The sequence below is a fragment of the Oncorhynchus keta genome, chromosome 25 (genome assembly GCF_023373465.1).
Source record: "Oncorhynchus keta strain PuntledgeMale-10-30-2019 chromosome 25, Oket_V2, whole genome shotgun sequence".
Classification (NCBI taxonomy): domain Eukaryota; kingdom Metazoa; phylum Chordata; class Actinopteri; order Salmoniformes; family Salmonidae; genus Oncorhynchus; species Oncorhynchus keta.
This window is the reverse complement of record NC_068445.1, coordinates 16,770,981-16,792,652: the sequence shown is the minus strand read 5'-3', so window position 1 is coordinate 16,792,652 and position 21,672 is coordinate 16,770,981. Positions and strand designations below refer to the sequence as shown.

At 40.9% G+C, this 21,672-nt stretch overlaps 1 protein-coding gene across 1 annotated transcript in view; it reads right to left on the bottom strand.

The window, feature by feature from the left end:
• Positions 1-9,399: 9,399 nt before the first annotated feature.
• Positions 9,400-21,672, bottom strand: part of LOC118357853 (calcineurin-binding protein cabin-1-like) — a 95,899-nt gene continuing 83,626 nt past the window's right edge. Inside the window, 4 exon segments of the mRNA XM_052479987.1 lie at positions 9,400-11,143; positions 11,290-11,492; positions 13,040-13,225; positions 14,321-14,591. Coding sequence (XP_052335947.1) covers positions 10,994-11,143; positions 11,290-11,492; positions 13,040-13,225; positions 14,321-14,591 — 810 coding nt within the window. The 3' untranslated portion in view covers positions 9,400-10,993.

Here is a 21,672-nt window from a genome sequence, read left to right as displayed (position 1 = left end):
TTGTACCTGAAACCATCCACAGGAACCATGTCAACCAGCAAGATGTACTTGGAACAAGGCATCAGCCCAGAAAGGTTGATTTTACAGTGTGGAAACATTCTCCTGTAAAATACAAGGATAATCATTATCATGACAGTCCACACAAAAAAAATACTACTTCTTGAAGCAATTTCGACCAAGTACATTGTAAAAAAATCATGGCAGATAGAATTGGAAGCTGTGGTTATCTTACCTGCCCGGTTTAGTGATGATCATCTCTGTTCCAATTTCATGGAAAGACTTCCAGAGTTCTGGGTCCTCCAGAGTCATCCTGATGCTGCCTTGGTGATAGGCGTCGGGACCACCGGGAATAGAGGAGGAGGGTGGAGCAATAAAGTTGGACTTCATGTCTAAGATGTAGATGTGGAAACCATCATTAAGACACAGCCATAAACCAAAACTGATGGATGACTAGCTGATCAAGATGAGAACTGAATAGGCCGGGATAAAGAGGAGCATTTCATATACACAGAGTAGACTAAGAATACAACCCGAACTATTGATATAGGCAATGAGAGCTTATGACTTGAATGTGTGATGTCCAAGGGAGGTTTGATGACAAAAAAAGAGCTTCAGGACCAACACTCACCTCTGATGGACTGCATTCTTTAGACGAGTTGGTGCAACAAGAAGAGGTGCGCCAAAAATATAAGGTATCAGTAAACTGGTTCAGTGATATCCAAAGTAGTTCACAGTCCCTCCTTGGTGCTGCACATCTGTCTTGGGCTTTCAGTATATTCCACTGGTGCCGGAAGCATAAATTGAGGGGTGGTAGGTCCAATAGTGTTCTAACAGCAATCACTTCGGGCACTCTAGAACTGTTCAACTGGAGGACAAGGTGTCCCTGACTTTTAAGGAGATCCCAGGGGTGGGAGTGGCCAGGAGAGAGAGCCATTCCCAGGCTTTGAAGTGGCACAATGATGAGTCAATGTCCCACTGTGATTGGAGGGTTGTGGAAATCAAAGAGACTTAACAGGGCCTTGATACCGTCTCCACAGGAAGGGGGACGGAGGAAATGCATCTTTATTAACTGCTAAGAGACTTTTAAACAAATATGGACAGGCTTCCCCACTGGAGAACGGGGCCTGCAGCGGCACCAAAATCTGTGTAAATATCATTCACACAGACGTAATCACACACAGAAAGTCCATTTAGTGTTATCATGCAATGGGATAAAATAGCCATTATAATTCATTTGACACAGTTAATACAAGTTCAGGGAAGTGAGATCAACCCTCACAAAATATAACATTTGAGTCGGGGTTGCAAAGCTACTGATACAATTAGGGTTGCAAAGCTACTGATTTTCCAGAATTACCAATAATAACAATAATTACTTCAGTAATTTTGGTATTAAACAGAAAATCTATGGCAATCTAACGTAACTTTGCTAGTTTATAATTGAATAACTTTTCAAACTAAAAAAAAAATGTATCCATATATAGTATTCCTTTTTGTAACTGTGTCCATATTGTCCATCAGTTTCTAGTAGATAGACCATATGGTTCAAGAGAAAATAACCTTATTATTAAAAAAGCATCTAATCAACAAATATTATTTTGTGCATTATTGAAATTTTATGTGCACGATTTATTTATTTATTTTTTTACCTTTATTTAACTAGGCAAGTCAGTTAAGAACAAATTCTTATTTTACAATAATGGCCTACCCCGGCCAAACCCTCCCCTAACCCGGACGATGCTGCGCCAATTGTACGCCGCCCTATGGGACTCCTGATCATGGCCAGTTGTGATACAGCCCGGGATCGAACGAGGGTCTGTAGTGATGCCTCTTGCACTGAGATACTGTGCCTTAGACTGCTGCGCCACTCAGGAGCCACCCAAAACATAAAAAGGACATAAAAATCCTTGAAAGATACCAAAATGGTAGTTTACTGGTAAACTTCGAAAGTTTCCAGGACTATATATATATACCCTCCCTTTGCAACCCGTGTCACATTCCTTAATTCATGTTTTTGCCAAACGCCAGCCCAGACACTTTGTTTACTATAATGCTGAGGGATGGGGCTGGAGAAATGTAACCATTCTCAAATTCATAGCTGGAGCTATGGAGTGACAGTTCATGAGATCAACATGATAGTTTTGAACATATTTGAAGCTATATATTGCTTGTTAACAGAGACATTGTTTACAAACAATGGAGTAACCTTGTATTTTGGGTTTTGATGGGGTAAGACAGTTATATTCTTCCAAAATTAATGGGTATATATCATTGATTGAAATTACCATTGAACGGCAGTAACTATTGCTGAATGTAGCCTTAATTCCTTTTTTTATGATTACCAAAATAGTCTGTTGAATGAACTTGTTCACTTTGAACTTGTGTGCTTCTGACAATAAAATGTAAGAAATGCTATCCCATCTTGAGTCACTCTTCCAACACAGTTATAACATAACTGTAAAATATACACGTGTCATATGTATATCATTTGCACTATTGGTTGAAACAATGACTTAATCTTGCCCAAACAGGGTCTCTGCCATGTCTCATTCTCCATCTGAGAAAGTGAGGAGTGTGTGAGGGACCAATAAACCTATAATGGTGTAATAACTTACAATAATACCGGTGTCTTTCTGCAGGTGAGTCTTACCTGGGGGTGAGCCAGGTTGGGTGTTGGGGCTGGAGGCAGTGCCCCGGGGTTGTGTATTGATCTGTCTAGCCAGGACAATGCTCCGATAGATAATCTCATTAGGGCAGTTTCCCTTGTAGGCCACAGTTTCTCCATGCGGAGAGGCACTGTATGGGCCAGCAATTAACAGTCAGTTAGCACCACAGGGCCAAGGCACCACAGCTTGAAAGAGACAGAGGCAGAGACAGAAGGAAGGCTGGGCGCAACCTCCCCTCCATTCCAAAGGAGCCCTCCCTCCCACACTCGCCATCTTCCAGGCAAATCCGCAAGCGTCCATTGGCTATGTGTCCTGCATTCACCTGTATTTGCCTCTGTTACCACAGGCTAAACAAATGCTAAACAGAGAACCATTCGCAGCACTTCAGCGGAGTTCCTCCTCATCTCCACTTCCTCTGGCACTTAAAGTTCCTCAAATACCCTCAATAGATCTACAAACATGTCTTACTCAGCTTTGTTCTACAAAACCAAGCAGTTTTCATACAGTCCCTATACAATTAGTCAGTCTCTCATTGTATGCTTATGTGGGCATATTGCATACAGTTCCTCCAGGGGTAGTATTGTATGGTCCAAGTTTCCATAGTATTATTGTGAGCCCAATTGTCTTTGTAATTTGCGTCTGTGAATCTGTATAAGCCTATCACAGGAGGTTGGTAGCACCTTAATTGGGGAGGACGGGCTCGTGGTAATGGCTGGAACAGAATCAGTGGAATGGTATCAAACACATAGTTTGTGTTTGATGCCATTCCATTTACTCTGTTCCAGCCATTATTATGAGCTGTCCTCCCTCAGCAGCCTCTACTGAAGCCTAAGTTATCATGTGGGAGACCATACTGTAAGTATGGCACCCCATTTTTGAGAAATACTAGAATAATTCTGAATTGACCTTGATACCTTAAAAGGTCCATAAAGTTAGCCCTTTGGAAATGGCTGTATTAAACCAGGCAACTAGAGAAACATCCCTCTAAGGAATAGCAATTAAACAGGCCACAGGAGAGGTTTACAACTAGAAAGCCTGGGCTGTGAGAATATTGACTGGCTATTTTAAAGAGCTTAAGTTGAGTCAATGTATATTTCTCCCATTACTCCAACAGAACCACTCAGAGAGACCAGCATTGGATTTTCACAGCACAGGTCCTCACGTTGACTCTAAAAGGCTATTTTGGAGGGGGAAAAGACAGATGTCACATACATAACTGGTTCCACCAATCCCCCTGCATAGAGGGCCAGCTTGCTAGTACCACTCTGAGCTTTAGGAAGTGTGATGTGGTTTCAGTCTCCTTATATGTGAAACCAATTGTTGCTGAGGAGTTATTAATCACAGGTTCAATGTTGCTCTCCTCACTTTGCACTTCTGAGAACAAATGCATATTCGCAGGGCCTCTTGTGCCGTCTCCCTGGCGAGAGCTTTCCAGCAGGGGCTTCCTACCAGTCACCCAGCATCAGTCCTCTCAGAGCCGTGTCATGAGAATTCAAAACAAGGATGGCTCAGCTCTTTGTGTGATTACAAGAGTGTGTCTATTTCAGGAAAGGGACCAATTTTGACGTGGAATATTTTAGGTAATCATGGTTTAAAGGCTTACAGGGAAGTCTAATGTGAGCATGTCACTTTCAGAGCTAAGGTGTACATTTCAGTGGTGGCGGTGTCAATCCCATTACGCAGTGAAGATGGAGGTGATAGCCAGGTGTGATAGCCAGGCTGTTGTCCGTGGCAGAGGATACAGGCCAGTCAGGGTGGCAGGTGAGGGTCGACTATTATATTTTACAGATGCTGCTGTTTGCTATATTTAGACGTGGGTAACACATCAGGGGAATTGTGGCCTTGAAGACAATGACTGAGTTAAGAACTAGTGTAGCTAACTATAATCACAGTGAAGTGACCCAAATAGTTGTTATTCAATCTCTTTGAATGTTTTTAATGAGTCAACACTGAAGCACTGGGTTGTAGATCTGACAAAATATGTCAAACAACATAAATATTCCCTTTATTCTCAACATAACGTATGAAAAGAGGAATAAAGACCATCCCTAACATGATCTCTACACTGGATGTAACAAAGTTGTAGAAAGTAATACCATTGCCATAACAGACATGGGATAGAGATTCAGAGAAGGCAAACAGTAATTTACAGTATATAAAAATGAACTCAAATCAAATTTTATTTGTCACAACAGTTGTAGACCTTGCAGTTAAATGCTTACTCACAGGCCCTTAAACAACAATGCAGCTAAGAAAAACACCTACAATTAAAAAAAATTAAAGTAAAGAATTAAAGAGCAGCAGTAAAATAACAATAGCGAGGCTATATACAGGGGGTACCGGAATAGAGTCAATGTGCGGGGGCACCGGTTAGTCGAGGTAATATGTACATGTAGGTAGAGTTATTAAAGTGACTCTGCTCACTCACCAAGTTTGTGTCAATAGAGCTAATTGACTGTTCTCCAAGTCCGATGAGCCTACTAGGGCCCAGCCTCCCTGCAAAGCATTGGTCCTCAGAGCGGTCTATGGCGGGGCCGCTGGCCAGGCCACTCTGTCTGCTCACTGATAACCTTTACCACTGATGCTCTACCTCCCAGGTGTCAGTCTCTGGCCATTTGTTTTAACTGTGCAGATTCCCTTGTGCTGAATAGTTAACAGCTGCCAATACACAGCCGGGCCCAAGGATCAGACGGCTATCCTCCAGCCCAATAAAGAGCCCCTGCAGTGGGCCGACGAGAAATCTCACACCTTTGGTCCACATTAACTATGCAGCATGCCCTTTTGATGCCTTAATTGGTTACTTTGAGGGGTTTGTATAGGTAGCAGTCGCTGGCTAAAGACAACCTGATGTCAGTGGTGCTCCAATCCCTTCTGATTCAGCCTACCGGTACATCACCTCAAACACTGGAAAGACTCACCTTTGTTAAACCTGACATCAGGGCTATTAGTTTTGTCATTTTGTGATTGTTGGCTGACAACTTAATCTCAAGTGCAGTTTGTTTCAGCTATAAACAACGACTATGATGTTCTTAATCAGTGAATCTTAAAGATGATTGCACAATAACACAGGATACATTCTGAAAGGATTAAATTGATCTAACATAGTGACAACACTTTTTCTCTGCAAAACACTGAGCACAGAAGAAAACTGTCAGTGAGGCACTTCGGAATTTGTTTAAATGCAATGTTTTAGTGAATTACATTTGCATTCTTTAGAAGAATACTGTAGATAATATAGTCAGGCCCATAATTAGTCACCCTTGATATATTGTATGCTCATAACATTTGGTAAATTATATATTATAATAATACAATTGCTCAAAGAGATTTTGCTTCTGTTTTTCAACGCCAAACCCACCACTACTGTGTATGGCACCACTAGCTGTATTGTCATGTCATCTGAGCATAGCACCGGTTCCAATCCAAGTGCCAATGTCGTTAATCAAACTCCAGGTGGTGCTATGGTCAGATTACATGAAAAACACGCTTTTTTTGACCACGTACACACACCAGTAGTGGGTTTGACGTCGAAAAACTGAAGTATATGCAGAAAAGTACCTCATATGGTAAAATATGGTGGTGCATCTTTGATGTTATGGGGATATTTTGCTTCTACTGGTCCTGGGGTCTTTGTTAAGGTCAACAACATCATGAACTCTACCAAGTACCAGGACATTTTAGCTCAAACATGGTTGCCTCTGCAAGGAGGCTGAAAATTGACCGCAAGTGAATCTTCCAGCAAGACAATAACCCCAAACACACATCAAAATCCACAAAGAAATGGTTAATTGACCATAAAAATAAAATTTTTGCAAAGGCCATCTGTCTCCGGACTTGAACCCCATTGGAAACCATGAACCCCATTGGAAACGAGTGGCGCAGCAGTCTAAGGCACTGCATCTCAGCGCAAGAGGCGTCACTACAGTTCCTGGTTTGAATCCAGGCTGTATCACATCCGGGCGTGATTGGGAGTCCCATAGGGCGACGCACAATAGGTTAAATAAATAAAAAACGTCTCAGAAAAAGGCTGTCGTTTTCCTTGTAGGGTGCTAGAGTACTGAAAACAATATACTTTTAAACAAAATCTCATTCTCTGAGCAATTGTATTAATATAAAATAATAAAAAATAAAAAAATATAAAATATAAAAAAAATTGCATGCAATATAGCTCAATTTGTATTATTTATTTTAATATTTTTTGCTCATCTTTATCAATGGTGACAATTATAATTCGGGCTATAGGTAGGTACAGTTGAAGTCAGAAGTTTACATACACTTAGGTTGGAGTCATAAGGTTGGAGTTTTTCAACAGCTCCACAAATTTCTTGTTAACAAACTATACTCTTGGCAAGTCGGTTAGGACATCTACTTTGTGCATGACACAAGTAATTTATCCAACAATTGTTTACAGACAGGTTATTTCACTAACAATTCACTGTATCACAATTCCAGTGGGTCAGAAGTTCACATACACTAAATTGACCTATTTTAAACAGCTTGGAAAATTCCAGAAAATGATGTCATGGCTCTGGAAGCTTCTGATAGGCTAATTGACAATTTGAGTCAATTGGACGTGTGCCATGGGAAAATCAAAAGAAATCCGCTAAGACCTCAGTTTTTTTTTTTAGACCACAAGTCTGGTTCATACTTGGGAGCAATTTCCAAACGCCTGAAGGTACCACGTTCATCTGTACAGAAAATAGTATGCAAGTATAAACACCATGGAGCCACGCAGCCGCCATACCGCTCAGGAAGGAGACGCTTTCTGTCTCCTAGAGATGAACGTACTTTTGTGCGAAAAGTGCAAATCAATCCCAGAACAACAGCAAAGGACCGTGTGAAGATGCTGGAAGAAACAGGTACAAAAGTATCTATATCCACAGTAAAACGAATTTTGCACGCCCAATTTTTCAGTTTTTGATTTGTTAAAAAAGTTTGAAATATCCAATAAATGTCATTCCACTTCATGATTGTGTCCCACTTGTTGATTCTTCACAAAAAAATACAGTTTTATATCTTTATGTTTGAAGCCTGAAATGTGGCAAAAGGTCGCAAAGTTCAAGGGGGGCGAATACTTTCGCAAGGCACTGTAAGTAACTAAAACTATTTCTACCATGACCGGTTCCAATTATTGGTACTGTTAGAAGCATAAGAGAATGGGACCGTAATTCATATTTATTTACCAACCTGACTAAAAAAAAGAACAGAGATAAAATGGCATTTCACCCAATATGGTCTTATAAATCAGTGTATACCAGTGTTTAAGCCTACTCAAGGTCAATGACGACCAGCCAACTGTAATGAACCTGAGGGCTGCATGTTATCACTAAAATGTAAAAACGGCATTAATGTACATTGTACATTGAGGCCTTCCTGGCCTCAAAAGAAAAACAAGCCTTTTGCCTGTAATAAACACCTATTTTCAGCTTGAGCTTCCTTATCAAGTTCTCCACATGCACAGTGAAGCTCAGCTTATCAACCCACACCCCCAAATATTTGTACACTTACTTGCTCTATAGTATGTCCAGCCAATGTAGCAATGGCATGATTAGTAACATGCCTGACATTTGAAAATACCATGCATTTTGTTTTACCCGAATTTAGAACCAGCTTTAAATCATACAGGTTCTGTTGTACGATATTAAATGCTCTTTGGTCATTTTCAAAGGCTTAAGATAAACTACTACCACTTTAATAAAGAACAGTATCATCTGCATAAAAATTAACATCCGCTGTTTCAATAAGATCCCCAATGTTGTTGATATACAAAATGAACAACAGTGGGCCCCAAATATATATCCAAACCCTGCGGAACACCTTATTGTGGGAAGCTTGTGGAAGGCTACCCGATATGTTTGACCCAAGTTAATCAATTTAAAGGCAATGCTACCAATTACTAATTGAGTGTATGTGAACTTCTGACCCACTGGGAATGTGATGAAAGAAATAAAAGCTGAAATAAAGCGTTCTCTCTACTATTCTGACATTTCACATTCTTAAAAGAAAATGGGGATCCTAACTGACCTAAGACAGGGAATTTTCACTAGGATTAAATGTCAGGAATTGTGAAAAACTGAGTTTAAATGTAGGTGGCTAAGGTGTATGTAAACTTCCGACTTCAACTGTGGTTAACTTCTTCCTGTTGACAGACAGATAAAACTGAACAAATCACTAACCAACCCCCTCTGCCCTATCAAGGCTTGGAGAAGAGAGATCTCCAAACTACAACCTAGTGGATGGGGGATCACACATTTGGTCCACCTCATAAGAAAACAAACCTCAAATGTAGCTTTCCTGACAAAGGGGCAAATGACAAACTCACAGCACTTCATAAGAAACTTCTGGAAGTTGCTAATGAAGGCTAATGACTTCCCTCGTGTCAGAGACTTCACACTGAAGTGTACGAGCCCTTTGACTAAAATGTCAGAGAGACAGGGTGGTCTCAGCTAGAGGAGATTATGGAGATAGAAAACATGATTGATACACAGGGGACATGTTGGTGGAAAGAGTAACACTTTGCCACAGGTTGTTTTGTTTAGGTCAAACTTCACTGGAATTGTAGTCTAAATGACATTGAGGTTGTCTTGCCAATTGGTCTAAACTACTGTATACATACAGCTTTTGCAACCAATACATAACCATTACAGCTGCCAGAGGTTGAAGTTCAAACTAAATATGAAAACAAACAGAAAATGTAAGTAATTGAAATAAGAGTTAAAGAGCAAAGACCAGGTATGAGTGTATCAAGTATATATTTTTGTTGTGACATCTTTAATGTGGCAAGTCAATATGTAGAGAACAACAACTCCCCAGCCTGAACTAAGGTTGAAGAGCAGAAGAAAAGCCTTGAACCCAAAGTCACCTTTCAGCCATTCTATATTCCCATAAGACGCTCAGCAGTAGAAATACAAAACAGTATTTTACACCAAAAAATACAAACATCCATTTACAGGTAGTCAAGCAAGACTTGTTTGGGCGGTGTCCTTTACAATTATTAATTCATAATTTCCTCCTTTTTAAAAAGTATTGTTTTTGACAAACATACAGCACATATCCTTTTTATAGAAAACAATCTGTAAAAAACATTATATTGTCTTCTGTACAACAGACTAGCTATCCCCGTTCCGAGTTTACTTTGAATTTAAACCTATTTACCAAAACTGATCCATCGGGAAGGCATTTTCCCTTACAATGCCAGTGAATTCAGTTAATAAACTGAAGCACAACTGATTAAGTTAAATTGAATTTGTTTCCTAAATTGACTAGAATGGAGATGTACTTGACCCCAATGCTAAATAAAAACACCCAAACCCTATAAGAGTTGCCTCATTGGAAAATATGTTTTAAGTGTGATGTACAAAAGCTAATTCAGGCTAATCCAAAACATCTCTCTGTCTATTATCCTGAGCAATGCTGGTGACAAGACCTCTTCCTGGTAAAGACTCCTCCAAGCTACAAATCCACACAGAAACAAAGGACAAAATCAAACGAGACTTGAAATAATACAGTGGAGTACAAAAATAGAACAAACAAAAGACATCACACGTGGAAGTGTAAACATATCCAATCTGCTACATGTTATTCACTTTGGAGAAGTAGGTTCCTCAACATTGCGTTAGGAGACCCATATAAAAGCCTGGTTTGCAGCTGATGGTCCTCAGTAAATCGTAGTGTCCATGAAAATACAGGTTACATACAAATGTGGGTTTCTTGCAGTTTAGGTTCTTATATCAATGTGTATGGACAAAAGTTGGCTGGCAACAGTTGTATGTTGCCATGGCACATATCATGTTGAAGTACCTCAGTGTGGGATGTTGCATCCCACCAACAAGGATGTAGCTGCAGTTGAAATATAGTAAAAGCAGGCAGAATTTTTGACCCCATTACTTATGAAAGATGCATAAATCACAGCCAAGGATGCCAATTGCATTGAAGGCTAAGAATTTGTCTGCATAGCAACAATCCACAAATTCTGACCATTTAACTTACAGTAAGTGTTGATCATCATTCTACACCCTTTCCAATTTTCATGTGAAAGGCTATGGAGACCGGTGTGATGAGTGTAAAATGGCACTTTGCTAAATTGTTGTTGAACTAAAAACATCCCCAGTCATCCACAGTTTGACTTTTCCCATTCAATACAAGATAGACCAACTGCATCAACACAGAGACACTAGCTGCAGTGACATGTACCATTCCATTGTTTCAAGACAAGGTGGAAGGGTTGGCGGTAGTCAGGTCTAGCTCAAATGAGCAGCCTGGGTTTGTTCACTCTTGTAGCTGTGAGAAGGGGACAAGGGGGTGGGGGGGCACAGCTGGTCAGTAGTTCAGATGTCCATGTAATCATCCTCCTCATCCTCATCGTCTGATTCACTCTCCAGAGAGGACTCCTGGCTGGAGGTCTCCTGCACCTCCAGGGCTGGCTGGCTCAGCGTCTCCTTCACTGTGGCCGCCGACTGGGAGGACAGGATCACGTTCTGGACAGGAACAGGAACAGGGGACAAAGAACAGGAGGGGTTTAGTCTGACTGAAAGACAGTTTAACAGTGGCCAGAGATCGATCAATTGATGGAATTGATAGATAGAGCGATAGAAGAGGAAAGAGAGAGGAAGCGGGAAAGTACCTTGAGTCTCTGCTTGGTTTCCTCAGAGATACTTCCTTTGGGGGAGAGCAGGGTGGGTGTAGGCGGGGTGACGGTAATTTCCGGGGGGAACTTGGTGACGGTGGAGGGGATGAAGAGCTTTGGCATGTTGGGGGGGATGCGGGAGCGCACACGACTGGGGTCCAACATCTTAGACTGCTCACTGCTGCCATACAGCTGCTGGTCTGAACATTAGAGATATAGAAAGAAAAATGTATTTGACCTTTATTTAACCAGGTAGGCCAGTTGAGAACAAGTTCTCATTTCCAACTGCGACCTGGCCAAGATAAAGCATAGCAGTGTGAACAGTCAACAACACAGAGTTACACATGGAGTAAACAATAAAGTCAATAACACAGTAGAGAAATAGAATAGTCTATATACAGTGTGTGCAAAAGGCATGGGAAGGTAGGCAATAAATAGGCCATAGGAACGAATAATTCAAATTTAGCAGATTAACACTGGAGTGATAAATGATCAGATGAAGATGTTCAAGTAGAGATACTGGTGTGCAAAAGAGCAGAAAAGTACATAAATAAAAACAGTATGGGGATGAGGTAGGTAAATTAGGTGGGCTATTTACAGATGGACTATGTACAGCTGCAGCAATCGGTTGCTCTGCTCAGATAGCAGATGTTTAAAGTTGGTGAGGAAAATAAAAGTCTCCAACTTCAGCGATTTTTGCAATGCGTTCCAGTCACAGGCAGTAGAGAACTGGAAGGAAAGGCGGCCAAATGAGGTGTTGGCTTTAGGGATGATCAGTGAGATACACCTGATGGAGCGCGTGCTACGGGTGGGTGTTGCCATCGTGACCAGTGAACTGAGATAAGGCGGAGCTTTACCTAGCATGGACTTGTAGATGACCTGGAGCCAGTGGGTCTGGCGACGAATATGTAGCGAGGGCCAGCCGACTAGAGCATACAGGTCGCAGTGGTGGGTGGTATAAGGTGCTTTAGTAACAAAACGGATGGCACTGTGATAAACTGCATCTATTGGAAGCTATTGGAAGCTATTTTGTAGATGACATCGCCGAAGTCGAGGATAGGTAGGATAGTCAGTTTTACTAGGGTAAGTTTGGCGGCGTGAGTGAAGGAGGTTTTGTTGCAAAATAGAAAGCCGACTCTAGATTTGATTTTGGATTGGAGATGTTTGATATGAGTCTGGAAGGAGAATTTACAGTCTAGCCAGACACCTAGGTACTTATAGATGTCCACATATTCTAGGTAGGTACCATCCAGGGTGGTGATGCTGGTCGGGCGTGCGGGTGCAGACAGCGAACGGTTGAAAAGCAAGCATTTGGTTTTACTAGCATTTAATAGCAGTTGGAGGCCACGGAAGGAGTGTTGTATGGCATTGAAGCTCGTTTGGTTGGCCAAGGTTGGATTAGCCAGGAGGAAGGCATGGCCAGCTGTTGAGAAATGCTTGTTGAAGTTTTCGATTATCATGGATTTATCGGTGGTGACCGTGTTACCAAGCCTCAGTGCAGTGGGCAGCTGGGAGGAGGTGCTCTTGTTCTCCATGGACTTTACAGTGTCCCAGAACGTTTTGGAGTTAAGAGCTACAGGATGCACATTTCTGCTTGAAAAAGCTAGCCTTTGCTTTCCTGACTGACTGCGTGTATTGGTTCCTGACTTCCCTGAACATTATGAGAACTTCTAACAAGGATCCTGTCCTCCACTTACTAGAATTCTTACTTTCCCGCTTGGTATTTCCTGGTTGTAAATGTTCTTACCTAAGCAGGTTTGTGTGGTACTACAGGAAGCAGGCTCGTCATGGGGCCAGCCTGCAGCCTCCTGCCCTGGGGACACAGTGGCCAGCTTCATCTGTTGGCACAGATGAGACTCCTGCTGTCTGTAGGACAGTCCTTCTGCAGGCTCCTCAAGTTTATCTGGAGAAACAACTACGTCACATGACCTGGCTGGGTCACAATCCATACATCATCCAAACACACCAGCATAGAGAAGAAAGACAAGATGACAGGCTCTCACTCATACTTCTGAGGTTAGCAGAATAATCCATTTCAGACTGATTTAATATGCAGTGCACTATACTATAACAACAATGTTTGTAATGACCAACATTAACATGAGCTTACTGGAACATAAATGTAATTGCTATACACAGACAAACACTGGTTTCAAATATTGTTCCAGGCTGCCATAACAGACCCCGCAATGAAAGCTGGAGGCAGATAGGATATATGAGGGAGGGTAATGCCTCAGCCTGCCTGCCTGTGAGAATAACATCCCCATGTAGCAACGTACAATAGCGCTAGCTGCACTGACAACAAATACAATAATCCCACTCCCTCTCTACCCAACCTCTTCATTCAGGTTGCCTGGGAAACCATTGGTAGATTGCAGTGCCAAGCTCTCCTTAACCTCATGTATGTGTATGCGCGTGTGTGTGTGGATGATATCCTCCTTGAATCAACAATCAGGATTGTAAACTAAAGAGGCTTGACACAGTTGTGTCATACAGAAACAATGCATCATCAGGAGAACAGTGTTCCAAGTTAAAGACAGATCATTATTTTATACACTTCCATCTGCAAGTGTCAACAGATGTACTATTACCAGGGAGACATAAGTGACTTACTAAAACAGAAACCATTCAACCAGTTCATAGTGTACAGTAGTTACGTAACACAGCTCTGAGTGGGCAAGTGTGCCCCCTGCTGGCTCTCTATATAAATACAGCGAGAGAGCAGCTTTGACAGTCATTTATCCTTCTCCCCTAGAGCAGCAGGTACCACGCAGGGAATCAAACTGCAGATACAGCACAGTGAACACAACCAGTTTGCAGCAAAATTACTGCGGGTGTTACAAATCAATTCACATTACACTATATTCTCCAAAGAGGAACTACGCAATTGTAATTAAAATGTTTGATGACAATGTCCTCTTTGTAGCAGCATACTTTAAACTGCTTTAGAGTCTGTTTTCAAACAGAACAGGCAGTTTCACTGCTGTGCATTGTGAAATGTACTGAGATGAGGAGGGATGAAACCGACCTGTTTGGGGGTTGAAGGCCATAGTTGAAGCAGGGTGGATGGGCAGGGGGGCTCTCCTCTGCTGGGGCTGCTCGTGGGAGCCGCTGGCTGGAGGTCTGGGCACCTTGCCCAGGGGCTCGTACTGGAGTTTGGATTGGCTGTCCTGGATCTGGATGGACAGAGGGTGGCAGGCAGTGTGGCTGAGCAAGACCGGGGTTGGCAGAGAGGCAGGGAAGAAGATGTCGCGGTTATCCTTAGTGTACTTGGGTGTTGTCGGGGCATCACCGGCAGACTGAGAAAGATAAAGACAGAGTGTGGTAATAAGGAGGAGCGCTTGACCTTGATACTGTAGATAGAACACTGAGAACTGCATATCTGCTTCCCTGGAGGGAAAAATGTCCCAGACAGAACCACCGTAGAAATCGGTTGAGTCAACATAGCTGATACCATCTCACTGTTTACAGTTAGATGATACTATTACGCTGGCTTTATGCTAGAGCAGTGTCCTGTGGAGGTCTTACTTCTCTGTGTTGCCAGAAGACACCGACCCTACCGGGTCTGAACACAATCATGGTTGCTTTAAGACACAGTGGAGCCGGTGCGAGATATGGGTCTGAAAACGTACCTCAATGCAGGGATGGGATATGCCACTTTACTCCAAATTGTACCTTCGAGGCATCAATATAGATAAAGGTAACATTTGGAGTACAGTGGCATATCCCATCCCTGCACTGAAGTACGTTTTCCGACCCATATCTCATGCCCGCTCCAAGGTGTCTTAAAGTAACCATGATTGCGTTCTGTCCCCAGTGCAGCTCAGTGTAAATGGTCGGTATCTTCTGGCATGTTTTGAGGACCAATCAAACACAAGAGCTGCACAAACAACTGCTGTCACGGCAACCAGGAAGAACACAGCCAATGGCAAACAGTATGAATACAGATTCTGTTCAGTTTCCCCTCTGAAAGAGGAGAGCATTGGACTGAATACCATCTCTTCTTTTAAAAGTACCCGAATAGGAGAGAGACATTGGATACCTGGGAAGGAGGAATTAGAGGCAGGGCACTGATAATGATATACAGAAGTATATAATAGTATCATGACTTATTTCCAAGTTATGGCAATGTGACTACCAAGCACAGCCATAGCTACATATCAAGTTGAAGGCCGACCGGACTAAATTATCCTTATCACTGCGATTTTAAAATAATCAATTCAAGGACATACACGAGTGTACAAAACATTAGGAACACCTGCACTTTCTATGACATACAGTTTCCCATGTGTATCAAGAATGGTAAACCACCCAAAGGACGTCCAGACAATTTGACAACTGTGGGAAACATGGGAGTCAACATGGGCCAGCACCCTGTTGAGCGAGTCCATGCCCCAATGAATTGAGGCTGTTCTGAGGGCAAAATGGGGGGTACAACAATGCAATATTAGGTGGGTGTTCCTAATGTTTTGTACACTCAGTGTACATCTGGTGTATTTTTTAAATTATTATATATATTTTCTACACATCTGGTGTATTAAAAGCAATTAAATTGTTTATGACACAATACATACACACATACATACAAACGACAGCATGCAGACGCATTCAAACATCCACATCACCACCACTGCCCAGACCTGCCTGCTCCACACCCACATCTCCAGTGCCCGCATCACTCTCTGCCACATGGCCACAAACTGCACCATTTAGTGTCTCTCCATCGCCCACGCATTTTCAACATTTAGATAATAAAGCATTTGACGATGGCGGATTGGTTGGTTTCCAGGTATCTGCATGTTTTTTTCAAGATGATTGACGAGAAAAGTATCAAACAACCCATCGGGTATCTCACTGCACCCTCATATTACATGTCTTGAAATACGCAGACAGACTGATTAAAAGGTACATTTACATTGTGATACTTCTGACAGCCAACTTTCTAGCTCCGCCCATAACTTTTGGACTTTATAACATTCCCAGTAGACATGGATTATTGAGTCATTGCTAGTTTTACACTTAAGACATGACTGCCATTGTGCTGTAGAATTTGTGAATTTTGTCTCTTGAAAAATCAATTATATACATGAGTTTATACTGGATTAAGTGTGAATTTTCAATAACTGTAGTTTGTAAGTTATGTTCCCACATTCCCTCCATCTTGTGCCAATATCAGTTATTTTTTGTCTTGGTTCCAATAGTTTATATTTTTTCGAAGAGATTGTCAGTTGGATAGGCTCTCTGCAAGGTTCTGTATATCTTTTCTATTACATGAATATCCTTTTTCTGACTCAAATATGATTCCCTTAAGATTGCTCTGATGTCGAAAAGATTTCACATCGAAGTTGTGATATAAAACGTTTAAGTTGCATGTACTTGAAAATATGTACATTGGTCAGTCCAAAATAGATTTTTAATTCTGTAATTGAAATAAATGTATTTCCTATTACCAAGTCATTTACTGTTTCTATGCCTTTAGTTTTCCATGTGGACCAATTTATTGTTGAATTCTGAAAAGCTATCCAAAGATTGTTCCATAGGGTTGTGCTTTTAGGGAGTAATATTGGTTCCTTTAGAATAATGTGTCATTTTCTTCCATATTGTTAGTGTTGTTAACTATTAAGCTGTTAATGTTTTTAGCTTTATCCTTTGAAAATCGACATGTGAAAAAATTCTGGGGATGTGCATGTTGCTCCTCTCTTTAGTGCAAGTAAAAGCCTGAGCGAGCTGATACAATTCCAAGTCTGGAAGGTTAAAACCACCCTCAGACTTAGGAAGATGTAAAACGTTCCTTTTTATTTTATGAGTTTTATTTGCCAATATTAAGTCTTATGACGAGTATACTTTTTAAAGAATGTCTTCGGTGGGGTAATTGGTAATACCAAAAACAAATATAAAAACTTTGCGATCCAAGCCATTCTGAAGAGCTTTATTTGTACCTGTAAGATTTATGGGAAGATTGTTCCATTTAATTAGATCTGCTTTCATATTGTTGAGTAATGGGATATAGTTATCTTTATATATTTGTTGTCACTTATTAAGCATCCAAAGTATTTATTTTTGTGGTCCATTTAACGGATTGCTGTAGATGAGCCATTATTTTTCTTATTACCATTATTTAGTTTTATTCCACGTAAATGTAATATATTTTTGTATTCAGGTGTATTTTATTTTTTTTAGCAAGGGGGGCATCGAGTTTTCAATATTGGTCAGGTATATCAGGAGATCATGTGCAAATAAGTTTAGTTAAAATTCATGTTTACCAATACCTGTTACATTTGGATCCTCTCTAATTCTTTCTGCAATCGGTTAAATTGCCAGTGCAAACAGGAGGGGTCAGAGAGGACAACCCTGTCTCATATCCCATTTAAAGCAATTTCAGTTGTATTATTTGTGTATATTTCTTCTTTAGGACATGTATATAATATGTTTTATTTATTTATGATTTCAGCTGGAAAGTTGAAAGCTTCATAATTTTTGAATAGAAAAGGCCATTCAAGCCTTTTCGGCATCAACAGCCATTATTGATAAATCTATATCTCGTTTCTTAGCATATTGTATTAAGCTGAAACATGTTCTTGTATTCGTTTGGGTCCATTTTTAAAATACACCTTTTGAACTATATGTATCAGGTTTTTTTATTTCACCTTTATTTAACCAGGTTGGCCAGTTGAGAACAAGTTCTCATTTACAACTGCCACTTGGCCAATATAAAGCAACGTGTTGCGACAAAAACAATACAGAGTTACACAAAAACAAACGTACAGTCAAAAACACAAAACAAAAGAAAAATAGAAACATCTATGTAGTGTGTGCAAACGTAGAAGAGGCAGGTTGCAGGAGAGTATGTTCAGTCCATAGATGGAAAATGAGATAAAAAATATATACAATCAGAACAGACATCCCACTGCTACGCCATCTTGGAGGTCTGGTAAGACTTTTGCCATTGTATTGCTTATCAGCTTTTCATTGTGACAATTTATTAAACTGGGTCTGTAAGCAGCAGGGGACTCTCCAGATGTTCCTGGTTTTATTATAACTGGAATAACTGTTTGATACATGGAACCAGGAAGCACTGAACTGAGTGACATGTGCCCCTATTTACACAAATGACAGCACACTACTTTGTCCCAAAATATTAAATAGAATTCTATGGGAAAGCCGTCCAATTCCTGGAGCTTTTTTCCCACGCACATCTTTTAACAGTGTCTAATATTTGTCTTTGGGTGATTTCCGTTATTCTTTTTTGTCAGCTGATCATTTCTTCAGGGTTGTTGAGTCTAAGGCGGCTGTAGGATCAGTCAAACGGTTGTTTAATTCTGATTTATATAGATTTTCATAGAACCTTTTAAAATTGTCAATACTCATGTATACTGTGTGAATAACTAATTACAGGTGCAAACTACTAGACGGTGGAAACTGCATAAAGCAAGTTCAGCCTTATTTGTTCTATTGTCCAATTGCAGTTGTTCCCCCCTTTTAGTCTTAAATTCATATGAACAAGTACAGGGTTTCTGTAATTCGACGGGTCATTCATCCTCCATAGGGTCTCAGGTTGGAAAACCTCATAGCCCACTGAGTGTTTTACAATGTTATGGTTTGTCAACTGTCCCATAGACATCTAAATGTCCTTTCACTATTTACAGGAGATCAGCCATTTTTTTCAGGTAAGTTGACTGAGAACATTCTCATTTACAGCAGGGGGAAGAATGAGCCAATTGGAAGCTGGGGATGATTAGGTGGCCATGGTGGCATGAGGGCCAGATTGGGAATTTAGGTCGGACACCCCAACTCTTACGATAAGTGCCATGGGATCTGTAGTCACCAGAGACAGGACACCCATTTAACGTCCCATCCAAAAGACAACACCTTACACAGGGAAATGTCCCCAATCACCGCCCTGGGATATATATTTTTTGATCAGAGGAAAGAGTGCCTCCTACTGGCCCTCCAACAGCACTTCCCTGCAGCATCTGGTCTCCCATCCAAGGACCAACCAGGAGCTACCCTGTTTCGCTTCATAGGCAAGCCAGCAGTGGGATGCAGGGTGAATCAGAACCATGCTACTATTCAGAATCAGAACCATGCTACGAGGCTGAACAAGAATTGTTCCACTACACCAGGGTACAGAGGGATGAGACACCTTCACTGAGTTTACTGAGTTTACACCTTCACAGTCATTCCCGATTTTCTTCACGCATTATATATAATCCTGTAAAATAAAAGTACATTTTGTACATGCTCTCTTTTCTTTATCTTTACATTAGTAAATGTTGCATTAGATATACCTTTTAGGTTGACTTGATGAAAGATCATTCATAACCCTTTTGGTTTTGTTGTTCATACTTGCTGTAGTCTGATATTTTGGGGCCAGACTATGATCTATTAATGTTTAGGGTACTTCGTGTTCATGCATTGCCAAAAATTAGAGGGAAGGGAGGAAACTTATCAGAATTGAACATACAGTTCAATACAGTTTATTTTACTTTCATTTAAGTAGACTAGTCAGTTAAGAACAAATTCTTATTTACAATGACGGCCTAGGAACAGTGGGTTAACTGCCTTGTTCTGGGAAGGACGACAGATTTTTACCTTATCAGCTCGGGGATTCGATCTTACAACCTTTCGGTTACTAGTCTAACCACTAGGCTACCTGCCGCCCCAGTTCACATCATTGCCCTACTATGTAAACAGAGGACATTCTGAAAAGCAAAATGAATAACTTAAGTGGGGTAAGGAAATGTTCAGCCTATAACTAGTTGGTTATAAATTAACACATACATTTGATTAGCTAGATGATTTCGAGTTGATAGCAAGCTAGCTGGTAATTACCTGGCTGGCTTTCTATGAGCTGAACAATGCTAGGTAACATTAGTTACTACTTTTGTATTTTCTTTAGTTGCTACTTGCTAGCCGCAAGATCGTAATGTTTAACAGGATGCAGTTGTCTAATGTCACTCGTTTTAGTATAGACAGGTTGTTATGTTTTGAAAATGTGTGTGATGATTTGTGTGCTCTATTCATGTTAGCAGCAAACGATGCCCAAACTCCGAAGGTTTGTGCTAGCTACTGTGTGTTTACTGCTAGCTACTGTGTGTTTACTGCTAGCTACTGTGAGCTGGCTTGAAGCGGAAGGGCTGGAGCAGTCCTATGTAAAACAATAGATCCTGATTCATTCAGTCTTGAAGTCTGAGGAGTCTCTTCATTATCGTCACTTCTTGCCGACACATCAAAGCAGCTGTTCTAGAACTCAAATCAAGGACATAGAGAGGCTAGTGTTAACAAAACTATGCAGTACCGCGGTCGACCTTGAACTGCTGTGGCTTCAATGATGGGGGACAGGGGCCCTTTTATTTATTTTACTTCACCTTTATTTAAGGCCCTGACCTCAAAGGGGCCCCCATTGATTTTGTTAGTCACTCTCACTCAGATATCATATTAACATAGCATAAGTCATGGCAAAATGTGTAGAATTGCAGGAAATTAGCTGTAAAACTTCAACAACAAAAAGTTTTGTAAAGCAAACTTGTGTTTACCTTTTGTTAATAAAATACATTTTCTGCAAACAGATCCTTCTGTACTTATTAATAGTTTTTAATCCCAGTGCAGAGTTAATGTGTAGCAGATAATTGTAGAGCTAACAGGCTGTGTTTGTTGATCAACTGTGGTGAATGAAGCAACCAATGTGATAATGGCTGCAGTACTTATTGCTTTTTTCCCTGTTTTCCAAATAGCATTTTATAGATTTTAAATTGTTTAGAAATGCAGTAAATGAGCATTCAACTTTCCTAAAAGCCCATAACTCAGTAAAACTCAGACCCTGGCTACAAAGTTGCCACAAAACAACAGAAGGTTAGTCTGGATAAGTCAGCTGATCTACTGATAACATAGCTCACCACAATGGTATTTTCTTCTCAGGATCCCACCTCAGGGATTTCTAGTCAAATCCTGCTCTGAGTCATTAATAACGAGGCTCCCTGGTGGATTCACACAGGCTTCAACAAACAAACCAACCAACCCCCCAAACTCCAACTGCAATAGACCCACCACAAAGCACAGCTCAACACAGACCAACAGCAGCAGCTCCTACAGGTTTCCACCGCTAGCTGTGAAGCTTCTTATATAATATAATAATAATAATATATGGATATATATATCAGGAATTATACATAAAAGCATTGGAATACAATAAAGACCCGTTGCTCTGAGAAACAGTACCTGAGAGCACTGCAGCAGACTCCGTGTAGCCTAGTTCGTATCCACCATTCGTTGTGTATCATATGAAGACTGCTTACAGCCAGACTGGTCACAAAGTCAGATTCAGACCATGGATGGTCCCTTCTGCAATTACTGAGATGGGGTTTGAAAGCAGCTTATCAG